General features: G+C 42.5%; 1 protein-coding gene across 1 annotated transcript; it reads left to right on the top strand.

Moving 5' to 3' along the window:
• Positions 1–1,862: 1,862 nt before the first annotated feature.
• LOC309701474 (ras-related protein Rap-2a-like) lies at positions 1,863–17,067 on the top strand. The gene is made up of 2 exons (XM_082525708.1): positions 1,863–2,654; positions 15,789–17,067. Exons 1-2 carry the CDS (start codon positions 2,341–2,343, stop codon positions 16,024–16,026), a joined length of 552 nt encoding a protein of 183 aa, XP_082381834.1. The 5' UTR covers positions 1,863–2,340; the 3' UTR covers positions 16,027–17,067.
• The last annotated feature ends 665 nt before the right edge of the window (positions 17,068–17,732 follow it).

Below are 17,732 nucleotides of genomic sequence, written 5' to 3'. Positions count from 1 at the left end.
CCGAACATCCTGCTTTACCCAGAGTTTTTATTAGAGGCCCTCTCGAGGGCCCCTGGTGGTCCCTAAAGCCCACTGCCTTAAAAGCAAATAAACATCAGCTCTCATGAAAAGAGATTATAAAGCTGCGTGCATTAAAACATCTGAGAGTTGCAGCATGAAGTTTTTGCCGGAGTTGATAAAACATAATGAGAGGACCCAAGAGCAGGACAAGTAAGCGCTTTTTCCATTATTTATTTTCTGCCATTTCCCGTTACTGCAGTGGAGTAGTGCTTTTCTGAAGGGGGAAAGCAGCTATGAGGGGTTATTAGTACCACAATGGTAATGTGTAGTTAACTGCCGTTTGATGACAGCAGTGGACGGGCCTCTCAGCAGCTGCTTATCATGTGTCACTAATTAGATAATAGCCTTCTTAAATTCATTACGATGAGCTGCAGTCCTCGTTGAACAAATGACACGAACACAGCCTCCCTTCTCTAGTGCTCTTGATATTTACACTACAACTAGAACAAAGTAATCACAGAGGGTATAGCTAACACAAACTATAATAAATAAAAAACACAGGTTATTGCAGAAACATGGTGACAAAGATTAACTGTAAAGAAAGTAAAAAGAATCATCATAAAAATGCCCCCAAAATTTGTTTGAATTTCAGCCTCTGTCCAGATTATTTGTTCCTGTCTTGCACCACGTCTTTACACAGTTATTACACCCATTGATATCTGATGCTTGGTTGACAGTCCAGCAGCAGGTTGTTTTTTTCTTTTAGCAAATCCAAAACACAAGCTAATATACAGACATGGGCTACTATGGCTCCAGAGACTGGCAGGCCAAAGTGCTTTCCTGCAATACAAGACAAAAAAAGAGCCTCCACGCCCTGCACCACTCATATTTCCCTGGGCACACTTAACCATGAGTGGTTAAACCATTAATTCTGAGTGTATTATATCTGATACATGAGTTTTTGAGATTTCTTAGTTTTCCAATAAAAACCTAAATTAATAACGATACATTTTAAGCAATAAATGTAAATAAAAAATGCCAGATGTACCAAGTATGAGACAAATTAAAACTTATATAAATGCAAATTAATATTTTTAATTACTTTTTTGTTAAAAGGTTCAGCAGAATCTACATTTCTTTAGAAAATTGATTTTTCTGGCATGGTTCAGAAACCTTTAAAGGATTAAATGTGTAGGAAAATTGTTTAAGTGCTCAATCACAGTGCATTATGCAGAACCTTCACATTTGTGCTTAGCACTGTCCCCTTCTGGTTGATCTGGTCTTCTAAGATGCCGTTTAAATGGAAACCCTTTAAAAGACTTACTATGTGTTTATACAGTGGTTCTGCTGGAGGTTTATTCCTATTAAGAGGGAGTTTTTCTTTCCCACTGTTGCCAAGTGTCTGCTGACAGGGGGTCATCTGATTGTTGGGTTTTCTCTGTTATTCCCTTTACCTTATGATATAAAGCATCATGAGGCGAATGTTGTTGTGATTTGGTGCCATAGAAATAAAAATAAACTGAAATTGCAGAGTCGAAATTTGACATGTTCACCTTTTTAACAAATTATTTAGTTCACCTGAGGCTTCAGTTAACATCCCTCAGAAGAGCTCAGAGTCAAGCATCATATGTTGACACTGTCTTGAGAAATTATGTGCTGCAAACCAAGTCCAAGCCTCTGGCTTTGTCTTGTGCCTCTCATTGGCTGCTGACAGCATTCCTTACAGATTAGCTTATATTTCCGTTTAAAACGAGGTCAAAAACAATTATGTCACAGCAGCCTCTCTTATTTCTTTTCCATCACATCTGTGCTCTGCTCCCTGTTGCCATGTGGCACTAATCTCCCTCCATATCTTCCAGGAAATAGTAGCATCCAGTGGATGAAGCACACCAGAGGCGTGGATTCCCAGCACCGTTGTCTTCTATAAGCCAAAGAGTGCTCTTCGCCTTTAACTCCACTGTACCCCACTGTGCAGGGGAAATGTAGTGTTAGCCTTTTATTTTGTCGGCACATAAAAAGATGCGCCGTCTAGTTGTTTCTAATAATAGCCGATCTTATTTTAACTGCACCGACGCCTTATTGCATTATGGATGCCTCCGGAATGGTGTCCCTTCAAGATAGCGTGGGAATATTTCAGTAGAAGGCAGTGTGGCTGTGCATCTCAGGGCTAAATGCTCCAGCATCATTCGGCCGCCTATAACTGCAAGAGCATCTCGTTTACCGGAGGCTGTGTCATGCCTGTAGCGTGAGTCTGGGCTGCTGTGCACGGGCATGCGTTTCTTTGATCCGCTGCTGATCACTTTATTCTCTGCATGCCGGATTTAACTCCGCGGGAGCGCTATGCGGGAGTATAAGGTGGTGGTGCTCGGCAGCGGCGGGGTGGGGAAGTCCGCGCTGACGGTCCAGTTTGTCACCGGGACATTTATAGAAAAGTACGACCCGACCATTGAAGATTTCTACAGGAAGGAGATCGAGGTGGATTCCTCTCCGTCGGTGCTGGAGATCCTCGACACGGCCGGCACCGAGCAGTTCGCCTCAATGAGAGACCTTTACATCAGAAACGGCCAGGGCTTCATCCTGGTCTACAGCCTGGTCAACCAGCAAAGTTTTCAGGACATCAAACCCATGAGAGATCAGATCATCAGGGTGAAAAGGTGAGAGGCTTTCCAGTTTGCTGTAATTCATTGTAATTCTAAATAAATGCTCTGATGCCACAGACAAAAGGCAGCAAAAAAACCCGTCTTAGGGGCCTTAAATAGCCATATTGGGGCAATAAGGACCCCGGAAGTTGTCTGTGTCGGTGAAGGAATGTTAAGGATATGATAATAAATATTTACACCTTGATTCAAATAAATAAAACAGTCACATTTAACAGTAAACATGCTTGGAGTACCCCATGGAGCCCCTCCAGGGCCTCTATAAATGTAATGAACCCCCCCCCCACACACACACACACACGTACAAATCAGTGTTTTGTTTTGTTGTTGTTGTTTTGTTTTGTTTTTAAACTGAGGCTGAGAAACATCACAAAACTGCCATCCTCTCCATGTCTTCTCTCCTCTTCCTCTCTCACCCCCACGCTCTCCTCCAGTCCTTCGTGAGAAGCTGCATCCCGCTCATATGTTCTTCATAAGAGCCCAGCTGCGGCTCACCTGTCACACATCAACCCGCTGAACTCTCCCAGGGTTTGATATTCTCTGCGTCTCTCACACATGACTAACTCTGCACGGCTTTGATCAGCTCAGTCCATTACTCAACACATCCCCTGAGCTCATCTCACAGCCTGGGAGTGAGAGAGAGTGGGAGAAAGGCTGTGGTCTATCCTTTTCGGTAGTGACACATTGGAATTTCTTTTTTTTTTGGCTCAGAGTCTTGTGTAAATGTGTGAGCCTGTGACTCCAGGGTGCAACTGGAGTGAAACGTATTTTTCTTTGTTTTATTCCCAACAAAAGCGCATCATTATGACTTCTTCAATAGAAAAACGTTTTATAGCTGTTGTTGTTTTGATGCCAGCAGCTGACAGACGAGCGATTGATGCTACTTTTCATGGATGTTCAGTGAAGATGGGGGAGTGTTAGGTGTGGTTATGGTAGGGCAACAAAAATCCCCACTAACAGTGCCCCACTTTAAATCAGCGAAGAAGACATGCAGACGGAAACCAAAGTGAGATAGGAGCTCTGACTCATGCAGTGGTCTTACATGAGCATCATCATTGGGGGGAAGGGGGGGGGGGGTGTATGCACTTCATTATCATCATAAAGAGAAAAGAAAAAAATCCTTTCATTACACTTAATATCGCCCCCTTCTCTGCTTGTTGAACATGAGTGTTGTGACTTTTATAATTTCACCAGTAGAGTATTGCTGCGGCGCTTTCCATCTGCCTCCCAGGAGTGAACTCGGTGCTTCTCTTGTGGTGTGGACGTCACAGGCCGAGTGGAAGCTCGAGAGCGTCACAGCTGACGATGCACAGTGATGGCGAATGCGTGGGGGTGGGGCGGGGGGACTCCTTTATATTAATTTAATAGTAATGATGGATAAAAAAGTGCCCCAGCACCCAAAGCGGCTGCCCACACTGCAGCAGCCATCGCCGTCCTCAAGTGTATACCTATAAATATTTCATGCTTGTATTTCACACTGCTCTGGCTTTGAAGTGGGCCTTGTTACTGTATGTGCAAAGCCGCAGATAAGTAAAACACCCTTAAGTAGACTTGAAAACATAATATTGTTGTTGAGTTTTGTGCAGAGACATTATTACACAAAAATTAAGTGTTTGCATGTTCTCCCTGTGCCTCGCTGTACCTGGCTTCCTCTCACACTCTTAATGACATGCATGATTGTAAATAGCTGCTTAAAATTGGTCTTAGGTGTGAATGCTGTGTGAACTTGAATGGTCAGTGAGGCTAGAAACGGTGGTCAGTCACAGTCTGTGACAAAAGTAGAAGTACTAGCAAGATCTACTCGGTTGTTTACTTGATCTCGTTAAGGTGTCCGTCACAATCGGCTCCTGCTCTCCATTAGCTGTCTTTAGAAAAACAGCCTCCCTCCTCCCAAACTTGTTGCTGAGCCAGCAGCAGTAACAACGAGCCTCACACAGAGATATAGTATGTGCCCACTCACCAGAACTTAATGGGATTGTGTTGGGTTGAAAGCCAAGAAGACATCGGGCCTCCATTAGGCAGTCATATAAACCAGAATGCTTATGCAAGGCTTTCCATGTGCCAAGCATGGACAAGAAGTGAGATATGCTGTTTGGTTAAGGAGGCGTGAATCCATAGTCTCATAGTCCACTCGTTGTATGACAGATCAACTACCCAACCTAAAGAAAACCCGAATGTAATGTCATAGTTAACAGTTTACTAAAATTAATGGACAACACAGGGTAACCATTAAAAAATATCTCACTAAACTAAAAAGTGGCTAATAGCTAAAATTGTGAGCTAATATTATGACCTCTGTTGCAGAATTTCTTGCCAAAATTCTGCTTAAGCAGCTAAAACTGTTAGCCTAATATTCTGAAATAGTTAGCTAAAAGTATAATCAAAAAAACTTGTAAATTCTGTTAAGTGAAACGTGATTAGCTAAAAGTGTGGCTAGCTAGAGGTTGAAATACTAACATTTAGAATATAGTACTACGCAAAAGTCTTAAGCCACCCCTCATTTCTCTATATTTTGGTAGAAAATGGGAAATAGGTGCAGCGATTTATTGGAACGTGCTAATATACATGGAAGTATAGTATATTAGGCAAAAACCGAGTCTTTACAGTTCTTCAGGAATAGTTCTCCAGGCTTCTTGAAGGACATTCAAAGCTCTTTCTTTGGAAGTTGGCTGCATTTTGCTCTATTCTTTTCTGTGTCCAGACAATATCTCTAACACCACTGGCTGAGTGCAGAGCAAACCATGACAAAGCCCCCTGTGTTTTACAAATAGCTGTACACGCTCAATTTTGTATCTCTCTCTTGATATTCACTGTATATGTTGACACTGATTTGAATGCAAACTTTTCGAGTTTTCAAACTGCCACTGATTTTCATTCCAGTTCTTGTGTAATTTGGATTAGGTTAATTGGTAACTCTAAATTGTCCATAGGTGTGAATGTGAGTGCGAATGGTTGTCTGTCTCTATGTGTTCGACCTGGGACAGACTGGTGACCCATCCAGGGTGTACCCTGCCTCTCGCCCTAAGACAGCTGGGATAGGCTCCAGCCCCCCACGACCCTGACAAGAATAAGCGGAAAAGGATAAATCAGCATTTTCTCCACGTTTCCCCTCCGTAAGAATGGCTTCTAAACATACATCCTCCCACCGAAACCATTTCTGATCAGGCGTCAGTGGAGATTTTTTTTTAGGCTGCTACTTCTTTTGTTCTCCACTTGTCCAGTTTCTTCACAATTTTTAAGGGCACACTGAACACCATACTGAAATATGCCAACCATTTTCAGTTAATAGCTCTTTGGGAATCACCTTATTGGTATAAAAATGTTATTTTCTGTCTTTCCACCTGTGTTATCTTTAGCATTTTTTGTAGATTCCACTAAAGAAATGAAGAAAAATTATGTGCCTTTTTAATGCATGAATGATTCATAGGTCAATGTGAAGTGGCTTAACAAAAGCAGTCAGGTACACGAATGGACTGAAAACTAGTGAAAAAGCTACCATAGCTCAAAGAAAATATAGAAAGACTGGAGAAATATTGCTTCTTTTAAAATATTATAAGAACGTCTGGCTGCTGGAAACAACCTATGGTAAAATGTCAAAAGTATTCAAATAAGAGGGATGGCTTAACAGTCGAAACTGTTAGCTTAACACATCAAAATAGCTAGCTGAAATCATGAGCTAGAAGTTCAAATTATATCTTAAAGTGTGAATTACACTTTTAAAGCTTTGCTAAAAGTATACAGTCTAAATAGTTTGTTTGCTAAACACAATGCAGAAAGTGGTCACTAAACATGATGAATTGCTAAGTGTAAGGTTAGCTAAAAAAGGGGGAACAGAAATGCTAATAGTTAGGGGTAAACAGCTAATTTAGTTTTTGAACCACACTATAAATGATAAAATCTGTTTAAATGTGTTCAGATGAGCACATTTGAAGTTGACATGTGGTCACCATCTGACACGACTTTGGCGCCACATATACATCAACATTACAGTGTTGACTTAAAGAAGAGGTGAAGAGAAGCAGGAAATACATTAAATACAAAGACACTTGATGTATAGCAGCTTTTCTTCACATATGTGAACAATTTTCTGTGCGTATTTAGGTTAACAAACACCACGGCAGATAAGCTTTACCCCCCTGAACGCTCCAGCACGGTCTTAGTCTAACCACATAAACCCCCGTTTAAGTCGCTATCTGTGATAACAACATCTGGGCGTAGCCCTCCTCGCAATCTAATGATCTCCTCGCTTGCATGTTAAGGTTTATAGTTTAATCGGCACAGGAGGAGGAAGCACGTTCAAAGTGTTGGAGCTGCGTTTTCACGCTGCACTGATGCTGTGTCTAATAGCAGGAGGTGAGCAGCACGCACCACTGAGTGGGAATAGGGTGGAGAGACCAAAACTACGTTTCCCAGGGGGCACTTTGGTGTAGGTACAAAGCCACTTTTTTTCCTTAGGCTTTTAGCATCGCCCATAAGTGAGGAGAGAAATGTTTAAGTAGCCAGCTCTCTGAGGATAGCCACCAGTAAAGTGCTTGGTCTTATAGACTTAACATATTTGCTGCACTATGCTTGCTTAAGTGTTTCCATCATGTGCCACCATTTATCTCATTCAGGGGATCTGAAAACACATGGTTCTACCTTGATCCAGTCAAGGTAGAACCATGGAATGGGAATGACCAGCCACTTTAAAGGCTGGTCATTCCCAGCCTTTAAAGTGAAGCCCAGTTTGCCCAGAGGTGAGTGTAGTACAATAAAAAAAAGCAAACATCATCAGGAAAGTCTAAAGTGAACACCATTTGTGCAGCAAATTACAATTCCTTGCTTGTGAATCATCTCGCATTCATTCCGGTTTATCTTTTAATCCCTCAGGGTTACAAAAGATTCTTTGCCTTGATGTGTATCTGGACCTTCCTATATTTAGATGAATATCACTTGAGCCACAGCTATGAACCCGGTAAACAGTGATGTCATTCTACTTCCTAAGGGAATGTTTACAGAGTGAAAAAAACAAAGTCTGCAAGGCATATGCATTTCAGTGTCACTGAAGGAAAACATCATGTGATGACGCGATCTCTTGGGATAGCACCCAGTGATACGGGGCTTCCCGTGGAGCCAGCTGGTATCCAGGCCGAAGCTCCCTGTCGTGTGTGCCAATCTTTGTTCATTAAGCTTGTGATTGGTCAATATTCTTCAGGCTGTAAATATAAACCAGAAACCTGCTACCAAAAACTTCTAGTTCCTCACCTACAGCTCCTGCAAGTCTCTGTTTATAGATACTAACTGCAGCATAGTCCAACTTGCATTGGCACTCAACTGGATAATAGAATTGGATGGATGGATGGATGGATTATATCAGTTTGCATTCTTATGTTGCAGTTATTGAAGTGTTTTAAATCATTCTAATGTTGCACATATTGATGCCAGCTTCCCAAGTGGGAAAAACAGTCAGAGCTTTGTAGCATTGATGGGTTTAATGCAGCCATTCAAGATGTATTAAATTGACTTGTACAAATAGCATGAGCACAGCTAATGTTAAAGGCACCCTGTAGTGTTATTAGACCACTAGGAGTACTATTGAACAGGGCTGTGAATAAGAGGAGGCCTGTTTTGTTTGCTTTTTGTGCCTTTTGTAATACACATATCAGGTGACAGGTCATGCTAACTCCTATAGCGTGCTATAATTGATTCCTTACTATGCAGAGAAAGCTGGGATTACATTCACAATTACAAAAATACATTCAAGCAAGTGCAAGCAAGTTTGTGGAAGGTGCCATGTTGCCCTGTCATGTTAAATGGACATTGCCATTCTGCCTCATATCCTGAACTGAAGTCAGAGCTTTAACACATGAAAACATGCTTAAATATGCTTATTTAATTATTTATATATTGTTGCAATTACTTTAGCCATGCGACAGCTGACCACGAGCTGGCTAAGCAACAGCAGCTGGTTCTAAGCTAACATCATGCCAGGTAATGTTAGGCTCAAGTCTCTTAAAAATCAGACATTCTCTCTGATAAGCATTATAGTCGTACACACCATATACATTGTATGAAAGTTTATTTGTTATTTATTTATTATCCAACAGTGTTCGATCCAATTCAAAGAAGTTTCACTAAGTAGGTAGGTCACAGGTAACAGTGACAAAACAGCAGCTAACAGGGGCTAACAGTAGCTAAAAGAGCTTTACTGCAGCAATAATGCTTACTGGCAGAAAAGTCCCTCAACAACTCAACCTCGATATAGCTGTCATGGGACAGAAGTGAGCTTTACCAATTCATCAACTCCTTTCTGAATAATTGCACAAAGTTTCACAGCCTCCTCTAGAGTAAATAGACACGGACACCCAGCATATTGCTAAGGTAAATAGCATAAAGACAGCCTCAGGTGTGCACTTGGGAGGGGTAAGAAACCAAAACTGAGCTGAAGTCTTAAAACTACCATGACCTGGATGACCGAGAACCTGCAAAGAGTCTTTATTGCATTATATATAAAACTGCCAATTAAATGAACTTCTTACTAATCACAGGTCCACTCAGAAACATTTCAGCCCACTGCCCCATGTTTGTGGAGGAACATCGAGGTCTTTGGGGACTTATTTTTGGATCAGCCTCATGTGACCAAAAGAGGAAGTGCAGATCAGTCTTTTCCATTTGGCTTCTTTTTAGCTGCTTGACTGAGATACTGCTTTCAGGCTCAACACTCACAATGAAGGAAGAAACTGGAATATTTTTAATAATAGGTTTATTAACAGCCTTTCCTGCAGTAGCTTATCTCTCTCTTTGGGAGTCTTGTTGTCATTTAGGTGCCCAGAACAGCAGGTATAATAGCACAAAGCAGCACTGGCCACGTGAACTCACATCCTTTTTTAATGTCTTTCTATCTGAACAGAGAAGAAGATTGTCAGGGGAGCTTTGTTGCACCATTAAAGGTGGAAATGAAGCTTGGGGTTTCATCTTTAAAATAACACCTTCTCCATCTGCTGTGCAGACCCCTCTCTTTGCCTGTGTATCACAGGAATGTTTGCGGTTTTTCCTCCATGATACCGAGGCATTACAGAATCATTAGATACCAAAGCTTTGTTCTCCAGCAGTAACACACCCTTTGGGAGTTCACATAGTGTGGGCACTATAGGCTGTGTGATTTCTCTATCCAGTTCTACATGTAGATACGTGGCTGGCTGTCACACAGCGCTGCTGCTGCTACAACTGGTAATTAACAGCAGATCCAGAGAGCAAAGAGATGGCTGCAGGGTTGGAGGGCTTCGTGTAGGCGATGTCTGACTGTTCTTTTGTAATTTGTATGAGTGTTTTTTGCTGTGGGCCCTGTAAAAAAACAAAACAAACGAAAACAAAAGGTAAGTGAGGTCACTGAAGCTATTTAGCACAGCAGGTAGCCTTAACAAGTCTGTTGTACCCCGAGGCTAAATGGAAAATGTGGAGGCCATCTTTTTTATGTGAGGAATAAACGCTGATTCTCTGTGTGGGTGGGTGGGTGCGTTTTGTGTTTGCCTCTTTGCCAGCAGCTGAAATAACAGCCTGCAGAGGTGAATGGCATTAAGTCGTTTGTGTCTAACTTTTATTTCAGGCTTATACGTGCATCATAGGGATGCTGCAATATTTTAGACATCAATACAGACTTTAAAAAAAAATAAATCGGTATAGTTTTTTAAGCTATCTTAAGCCACTTTATATTTCTAGCATTGTTTCTCACGCTCTGTTTATAAATCTAAAATCTGCACATTTATACAACTGTATAGTTCAGCCAACCAATCCCAACACGTTCCAACTGTGCAGATAATCCCCATACTAGGTAGTGTCCAAGTGCTGTAAAAGGAACGAGTCAGAAGCGTTTGTTAGTTTCTCCTGATTTATATTTATACAGCCGGGAAAATAACACTTCAGGAAGAACATAACACTGGTAAACATACCGTTAAGGCTCCAATAGTCATGAGGACATTCTGTATCATGATAACTGGAATAACTGTCACAGATCCATGCATCCGTGTTCTTCTGCTTATCCAATACAGGGTCGTGGTGGTGGTGGGGGGCTGGACCCTATCAATGCCATCGGGGTACTACCTGGACAGGTCTGTCTCTGGGCTATCACATGGAGGCAGATGACCATTCACACTCACTTTCACACATACATGCAATTTAGAATCACCAGTTAACCACACTGTGCATGTCTTTGGACTGTTGGAGGAAGCCACAGTACATGGAGAGGACCCTCGCAGAACATGCAAAAAGTCCCGGACTGGATTCAAACACTTCATGCTCCAAGACGACAGTGCTTAGAGCATGAAGGGTGCCATTCCTCAAAGAGGGTCATAAAAACTGATAGTACGCAGATCATCAGAGATATAGACGGACTTTCACTTTTTAGCTCAAAGTGCTGCTGTGTGTAAACACAAGGCATTATACAAAACAATCCTCACTGATGCTCTCGACATATTAAACCTTAAACTAGTGCAAAGTTATGCATCCAAGTAAACATAATAAGATACATTTCAATTAAAATAACTAAAAATATGTACAGAATAAAAAAATAAATAAGAATTTCCTCTTTTGAAATAAAAAAGAACAGTTGCCTTTAACTGGGAAACTGGTCTTTTATACTTATATGGGGGTTTTGGGTCATTACAGTGAACTAAAAAAGGCTAAAGGACGGGTTTTTATAGCTGCTTTCAAAAGATTTCAAAATAAGATTTCAAAATAAAAGCACAAAATATGTATTTTAAAAACAGTATTTAACCTTTTTCCTCCCGTAAAAACGACATTTGACGACCTCAGCCGTACCCGTAATGTCGTTTTTTGTGACCTCACTATATATCAGTATATAACCTCAGTAAGCCGATCACTGGGGATGGGTATCGTTTAGGTTTTATCCGATACCGGTGCCAAACCGGTACTTTTGAAACGGTGCCGGTGCTTAAACGGTGCTCAAACCGGTGCGTAAAGAATGGAAAAAAAACACAAACTTTGTCCAAAAACCTCTCATGTTCAGCTGTTTTTTTTGTAAAAAAAATAACAATGTTAGCAGCTATGTGGCATATATGGTATCACTCTTGGCTGGAAGCAGTGCTTAAACAATGGAAAAAACACAAACTTTGTCCAAAAACCTCTCATGTTTAACTGTTTTCCACTTTTTCTTTGGTCATTTTAGCCTTTTTGTCCAGGGTGAAGGGAGTATCTGCCATCAAACAAGAAGACAGCCGCATGTAACTATGATGGTGTTTGCTAGTTCACCTTACATGCATTAATGTAATAACGTGGTTAGCCTATTCAACGTAAATTACACACAAACAACATTAAGCTACTCACGCAGAGAAGAACGGCTGCTGCTGCCATCATCATCCTCATCATTTCTGCTACACTGGCAGGGCTAGGGACCAGGACTCTACTCTTCGGGTTTTTGGGGGATGTTGCTAACTCCGGGTCCGATAACAGGCACCACACCCTCAGTAGATGTGCTCGGTGTTAGGTCTCGCAGCAAGCTATCAAATACTGCGCATTTCTCGGCTTTTAAAAAAAACGCTATGCGTCGCCAGGTGTTTCATCGGATTTGAGGTGTTACCTCCTTTGACAGTATCACAGTATCAGCTTAAAGCACTTGTTGCAGGCTGCTGAGTTTGCATCTTTTGCTGTGAAGTGCAGCCAGACTTTTGACCGCTTCGCCTTGGGCATTTTTAATCTGTAGCTCTGCTCTAAAAGAACGTACGTACCTGGACCCGCCTACTATCCTCGAAACGTAAAATGATTGGCTAGAATCTAAAGTGTATCACAGCTCAGGAAAAAAAAGCACCGAAATAAAGCACCGAAATGTGCGCTGCTTTTCGGTCTGGTTACTACCGTTTATGTCAGAACCGGTACCCATCCCTACCGATCACCCTCACTAACGTCTGACACGCACCCAATCATTTTGTTCTGTAAGCAGCCAGAATGACAACGTTCAGAAAAGAGAAATTAGGTTTATACCCTAGCAGTCGTCAAAGAGAGTTGTTCTACCTGTTATTAATCATCCAAATCCTAATCTAAAGGATTTAGTAGAACTTGTAGATTAAATTAAGTCAGGTCTTCCCCAAAGGTAGAAGGACCCATGACTGAGTTACACTGCATCACGTGGAAACAGAGATATTCATTGTTTTATGTCATATCAATCAACTAAAAAAGCAAATGAACACTTCAATAAAGCGAGCACAGTTAGCACATAGCTATAGTGAAGAGTCATGCTTGAGATAAAGACATTAAGCTTCTCACTCCAACACCTCCTGAGATATTAGTCAATAAGGAGTGATAGCGGCCTATAGATCCCTGTGGGACAACTTTTCTCCACGGTGCGCTGAGCCGCTCCCCCCTCATCTGATGAGGAGGGGCTTGTAGTTCGATGCTGCAATAAACAGTCGCCGTGCAAACTCCCCGCCCCACCCCGGAGAATCTGGCTCTCCCTGTGTCTTTGTAGATATATATAGAGTTTCTCCTGCAAGGCTGTCAGATTGTGTTTGTCTCCACGGTACTCTCCTTGTTCACACTTCACACCCTTTAGATTCCAGCTTTCCAAACACACGGGCCATGCGAGATGGTTGTCCTGCTGAGGTCAGCTGTTGTTTTGCATGTGTGTGCGTGCGTGCGTTTGTGTTGTACAGTGTGGCTGTTGTTAGGGAAAATGTCAGGCTGCAGGGAAGGAAGTCTTCGGCTGTGTGGAATGAGTTTCGTCTGTCTGACAGTTTGAAGCGTCTTCATAGGCAATTAAGACAAAAGAAATGCTCTTTGGAGAAGCTTCTGAGATCCAAAACGAGGTGCAGATACAGGTCGAGCTCAGAACCCTTTGCTGAATGACACTCGAGCAGGTCCATAAGTGTCCTCTGCCCTGCTGCCTGCATTCATTTCCTGCAGCTCTCTGGCCCCTGTAAGCTCGCTGAAACGTTTGCCAGCTCTTTTCCACGCCTCAGCTCTTCTCCCAGCTGAGCAGCGTGGCAGCGGGCCACCAATTTGTAGATAAGAGCCTATTTCTCAATAGTGCCAGCAGATCAATAAGGCAGGCTGGGAAAGCACTTAGGAATGACTGATGGCCAAGGCTATTAGGTAGTCTATGCTATTACCTGTTGTGAGAATATACACCCACTTTAATTGATATTGTGTAGTTATTTAATCGCGGGAAACATGAAGGGCATCTAACTGAAATGCAATATATTTTGCTTGAATAAAGTGGGGTCCCGCTTCATGTAAGTATAATATAAGTGTCTGTTTGTGAAGTAGCAACTAGTGTGCTAACAGTTTGCCACCTTTGGAAAACTGCGATAAGTCACTGTATTTAAAAGATGGTCACATTGACATTGACATCAACTCTAGCAAGCTGCGTCCATACACTGTGGAAAATGGAGTAGAGACATGTTGTGCAATAACGGGATGATTGCATTCAGAAAAACAGCACAGAGGTCTGGTTCAGTGAAGCGGCAGTGCACCTAGGAATCGTCAAGTGGCCATTTGAGGAACTGCAACCAATAATTATTACGAGCCAATTAGCAAATGCTCTGTAGACCCTGCTATTACTGAGTTGGACTCCCTTTTTCCCAAAGATTCTCTGTGGTACAGAATAAACGAGGTACTAAAGGGCCCAAAGTGTGCCAAGACCACCAGAAGACCACCCAGTGTGGCCTTCTGCTGCTGTAACCCATGCTCTTCTGCATAGCTTGGTTGCAGTGACTGGTTATTTGAGTCACTGTTGCTGTCACTGTCCTATCAATTCAAAGCAATCTGGCCATTTTCTTCCGACCTCTGACATCAACAAAACATTTTCACCCAGAAAACTGCTGATATTTTCTCTTTTTTCAGACCATCCTGTAGTAAAATCCCAGCAGATCAGCAGTTTCTGGAATACTCAGACCAGATGGTCTGTCACCACCAGTCTCATTTAAATCACCTTTTTTTGCCATCCTGATGCTCGGGTAGTCTTGACGAAGTCTGCGTGCCTAAATGCGTCAAGTTTCTGCCATGCAATTGTCTGTGTAGACATTTGCATTAAAAAGCAGCTAATAGGTAAAATGGCCAGTGAGTGTAGTTGCTTTTTAGAGATCCAGCAACAGTTACTCAGCAAAATGAGCGTTTGTTGGCAGTTCTGCTTCATGCTGATGAATATTAGTCCAGTTCATTCTCCTTTGAGCTCTCCTTCGGCCTCTTCACAGGCCATTTCACAAAATATGAAATATTGATCATAGACCCACTGTCTGTCTGTCCCCACTGAATGAAGGCAGTGCTGTTTTGAAGAAGTGTGTGTGTGTGATTTGAGCAAAGTGCACTTTTAAGGAGTTACTTACCAAATTACAGATGTCAGCCTCTTCTCAAAGCCAGAAGTAATGTACACGGCTCTTTATAAATTCATGCTAAGCCTTGGAGTTTTTACAGCAGTAACAAGCATCAAATATAGCCAAAGATGAATATGAAGTAGAAAATAGTTGTTTCCAGTGCCCATGTCTCTCCCATGTGAGAGCAGCACATTAGCTTTATTCAATTATTCAATAACTTATTCCATTACTCTCCCCAGCCTGGTTTCCTCGTATCGATGGCTCAGAGGGGAAGAGGACTGGGCTTGTCAGCCCCACGCGTTGGGGGAGAAAGCTTTTGATCCTTAAGACGTGCTCAGTGCACGATGGAAATGGTGCAAGTGCAAAGTGCAGAGCTAACGATTTTTAAACAAGAATTGGAATCCATTAAAATATGCAGCTTGCGCACCATGCAAACACATATGTAATGTATTCAGCAATAAATGGACCATCAGTTGGGTTTTTTCATGATGGCGGTTTTCTGATAGAACCTCCTGTTGGTACCGGATGCCCGCTGAGCGGCAGGAGTCTCCTGGGAAGCTCAAGCTGAGTGTAGCTGGGTTTATTCCTCTCCTCTCTATTGTGCATTGTTTCAAACCCCTTATTGTTTCAGCATTGAGCAAATACAGTATGTAGGCCAACAATGCACACACACTCACACACACAAAAGCAGCCACATTTATGGCTCTTTCCCTCTCTTTCTTCGTCCCGTAGGAATTAAGAAGTTCCTGTAGTCGGTACCAAAAGACACCCAGCGGGGTGGCGAAGGCAGCGCAATTCCACTGATGTCACTTTCTCTCTTAATTTGCAGGTACCAGCAGGTACCGGTGGTTCTGGTGGGCAACAAGGTGGACCTGGAGGATGAGAGGGAGGTGTCCCCCAGCGAGGGCCAGGCGCTGGCTGAGGATTGGGGCTGCCCCTTCATGGAGACGTCGGCCAAGAGCAAGACCATGGTGGATGAGCTTTTCGCGGAGATCGTCAGGCAGATGGACTTCTGCCCTCTGCCGGACCGGAGAGAGGCCTGCTGCCCCGCCTGTAGCATACAGTAGCTGAATGTTGGAGGGGAGGTGGAGCAGGAGTGATTGGTGGATGGATTGGAGAGGAGTAGAAATTAGAGTCCAAATGTATTCATGTTAGACAAACTTGAAGATTGGAGAGGGGGCAGGGTTAAAGGAAGCAAACCCCCACTTTTGGTGTCACTATTCTTAGCTGCTTCCTAGAGGATTCTGGGAAATGTAGGAAGTTGCAGAGAAAGCAGGTTAAGGGGAATTCAGTTTTGACATTCACTACTTCTCCAACACAGAGGGGATTTTTTTCCCCTCTTAAAATAAAACAAAAAACAAAAACACACGACCTTCCTGCTACTATCACGGTTTTTGCTGATTATTCCAGAGTGAATTCCCGGGGTTTTCCCAAAGGCAGCGCGGTGCCAAAAACCATCTTAAAAGCCATCAACAAAGAGGACCACAGTGCTAAATGCTTTTGGGAAAGCAGCCATAGGTCCATGGGAGGACGGCTCGGCGTGCTCAGCAGTTCTATCTGTCCTGTTTTTCTTCTGCTTGTTGTTCTATTTTGCACTTTTTTGGTTTTTTTGCCAGTGCAACGGCCATTCACAGAGTACCCGGAGAGATAAGTTAACACCACTGTGAAGGAGTCGTTACTGGAAGGTGCATTTGGAAGCAGGGCCCACCTTAACAATAAATGAATGACAGGATGAACGAATGTGTTTGAAACAAACAAACAAACAAACAAACAAACAAAAAAGGCCGCACCTTTAGGGGGGGATTCATGTCCCATTCATGTCACAGATAATAACTGTGGATGACGTGAGCACGAAGTTGTACTGTCACACTCTCAAGTGAGTACAATCAATCGCACCCAAAGAGACGGTAATCAATCAGTCAGTCAGTCGATAAAATGTACCAACACTCTGCAGACACCTTACAGATGATACAAATGCCTTGTTACAATGTACGAAGTGAACATCAGTGTCAGTGTGTAGCTCATCTATCTTTAGTCACATCGGATATGTTAGTGGTTCAATGTCAGAAACACTTATTTTCAACAAAATAATAAATCTTTATGCACAACTGTGTCGTGTGTGTTTTTTGTTGGATCGTGGTTTTTTTGTGTGTCATCAAAAAATGCCTTTGTTTTTTTTTTTTCCCCTCCCCAGTCTTTGAAGTTACCGCTCTCCTTTCATGTTAACCTCCAGAGGTCATAAGATTTGCACTCATTGAGAAAACATAGCCGCCTTTCAGCTTTGCTCTTTAGCAGTAATCTGGCACTGCCTTGGCCTGCGTCGAGATGATTTATGATGTTTTGGTCCTGCGTCTGCGTTCCCCTGGCTGGTCGTCCTTGTGCTACTGCCCCTGCCGGTTGCCATTAGTGCCAACGCTTACTGCAGATTCTGGTCCTGAAAAATCCAGCGGGCATTTGTCAAATTTGGAGTGCCATTAGAGTCCATTAAGAGGATGAAACTAAGGGGGCATGTGAGACTCCAGATTCAGGATCATAACTTTGGATTCCCTCCAATCAGAATAAGAGGAAAAGTCTTTCAGCACTTAGAAAGGTATGGAAGCTGAAGTGATGCTGAAATACATCTTAGACACCATATGTTAGGAACAGTGCCTGTAAAAATATCACAGTATACGATATATTTTCTTGACTGGCTTAATACAAAATTACACTAGCTTCTTTGAAACTACTGCCAGCAGCGACACCTGCTGTCGTAAGCTAAAACCGCGTGTCGTTT

The sequence above is a fragment of the Aulonocara stuartgranti genome (genome assembly GCF_965226115.1).
Source record: "Aulonocara stuartgranti genome assembly, chromosome: 23".
Classification (NCBI taxonomy): Eukaryota; Metazoa; Chordata; class Actinopteri; order Cichliformes; family Cichlidae; genus Aulonocara; species Aulonocara stuartgranti.
This window is presented reverse-complemented; position numbering and strand designations above follow the sequence as displayed.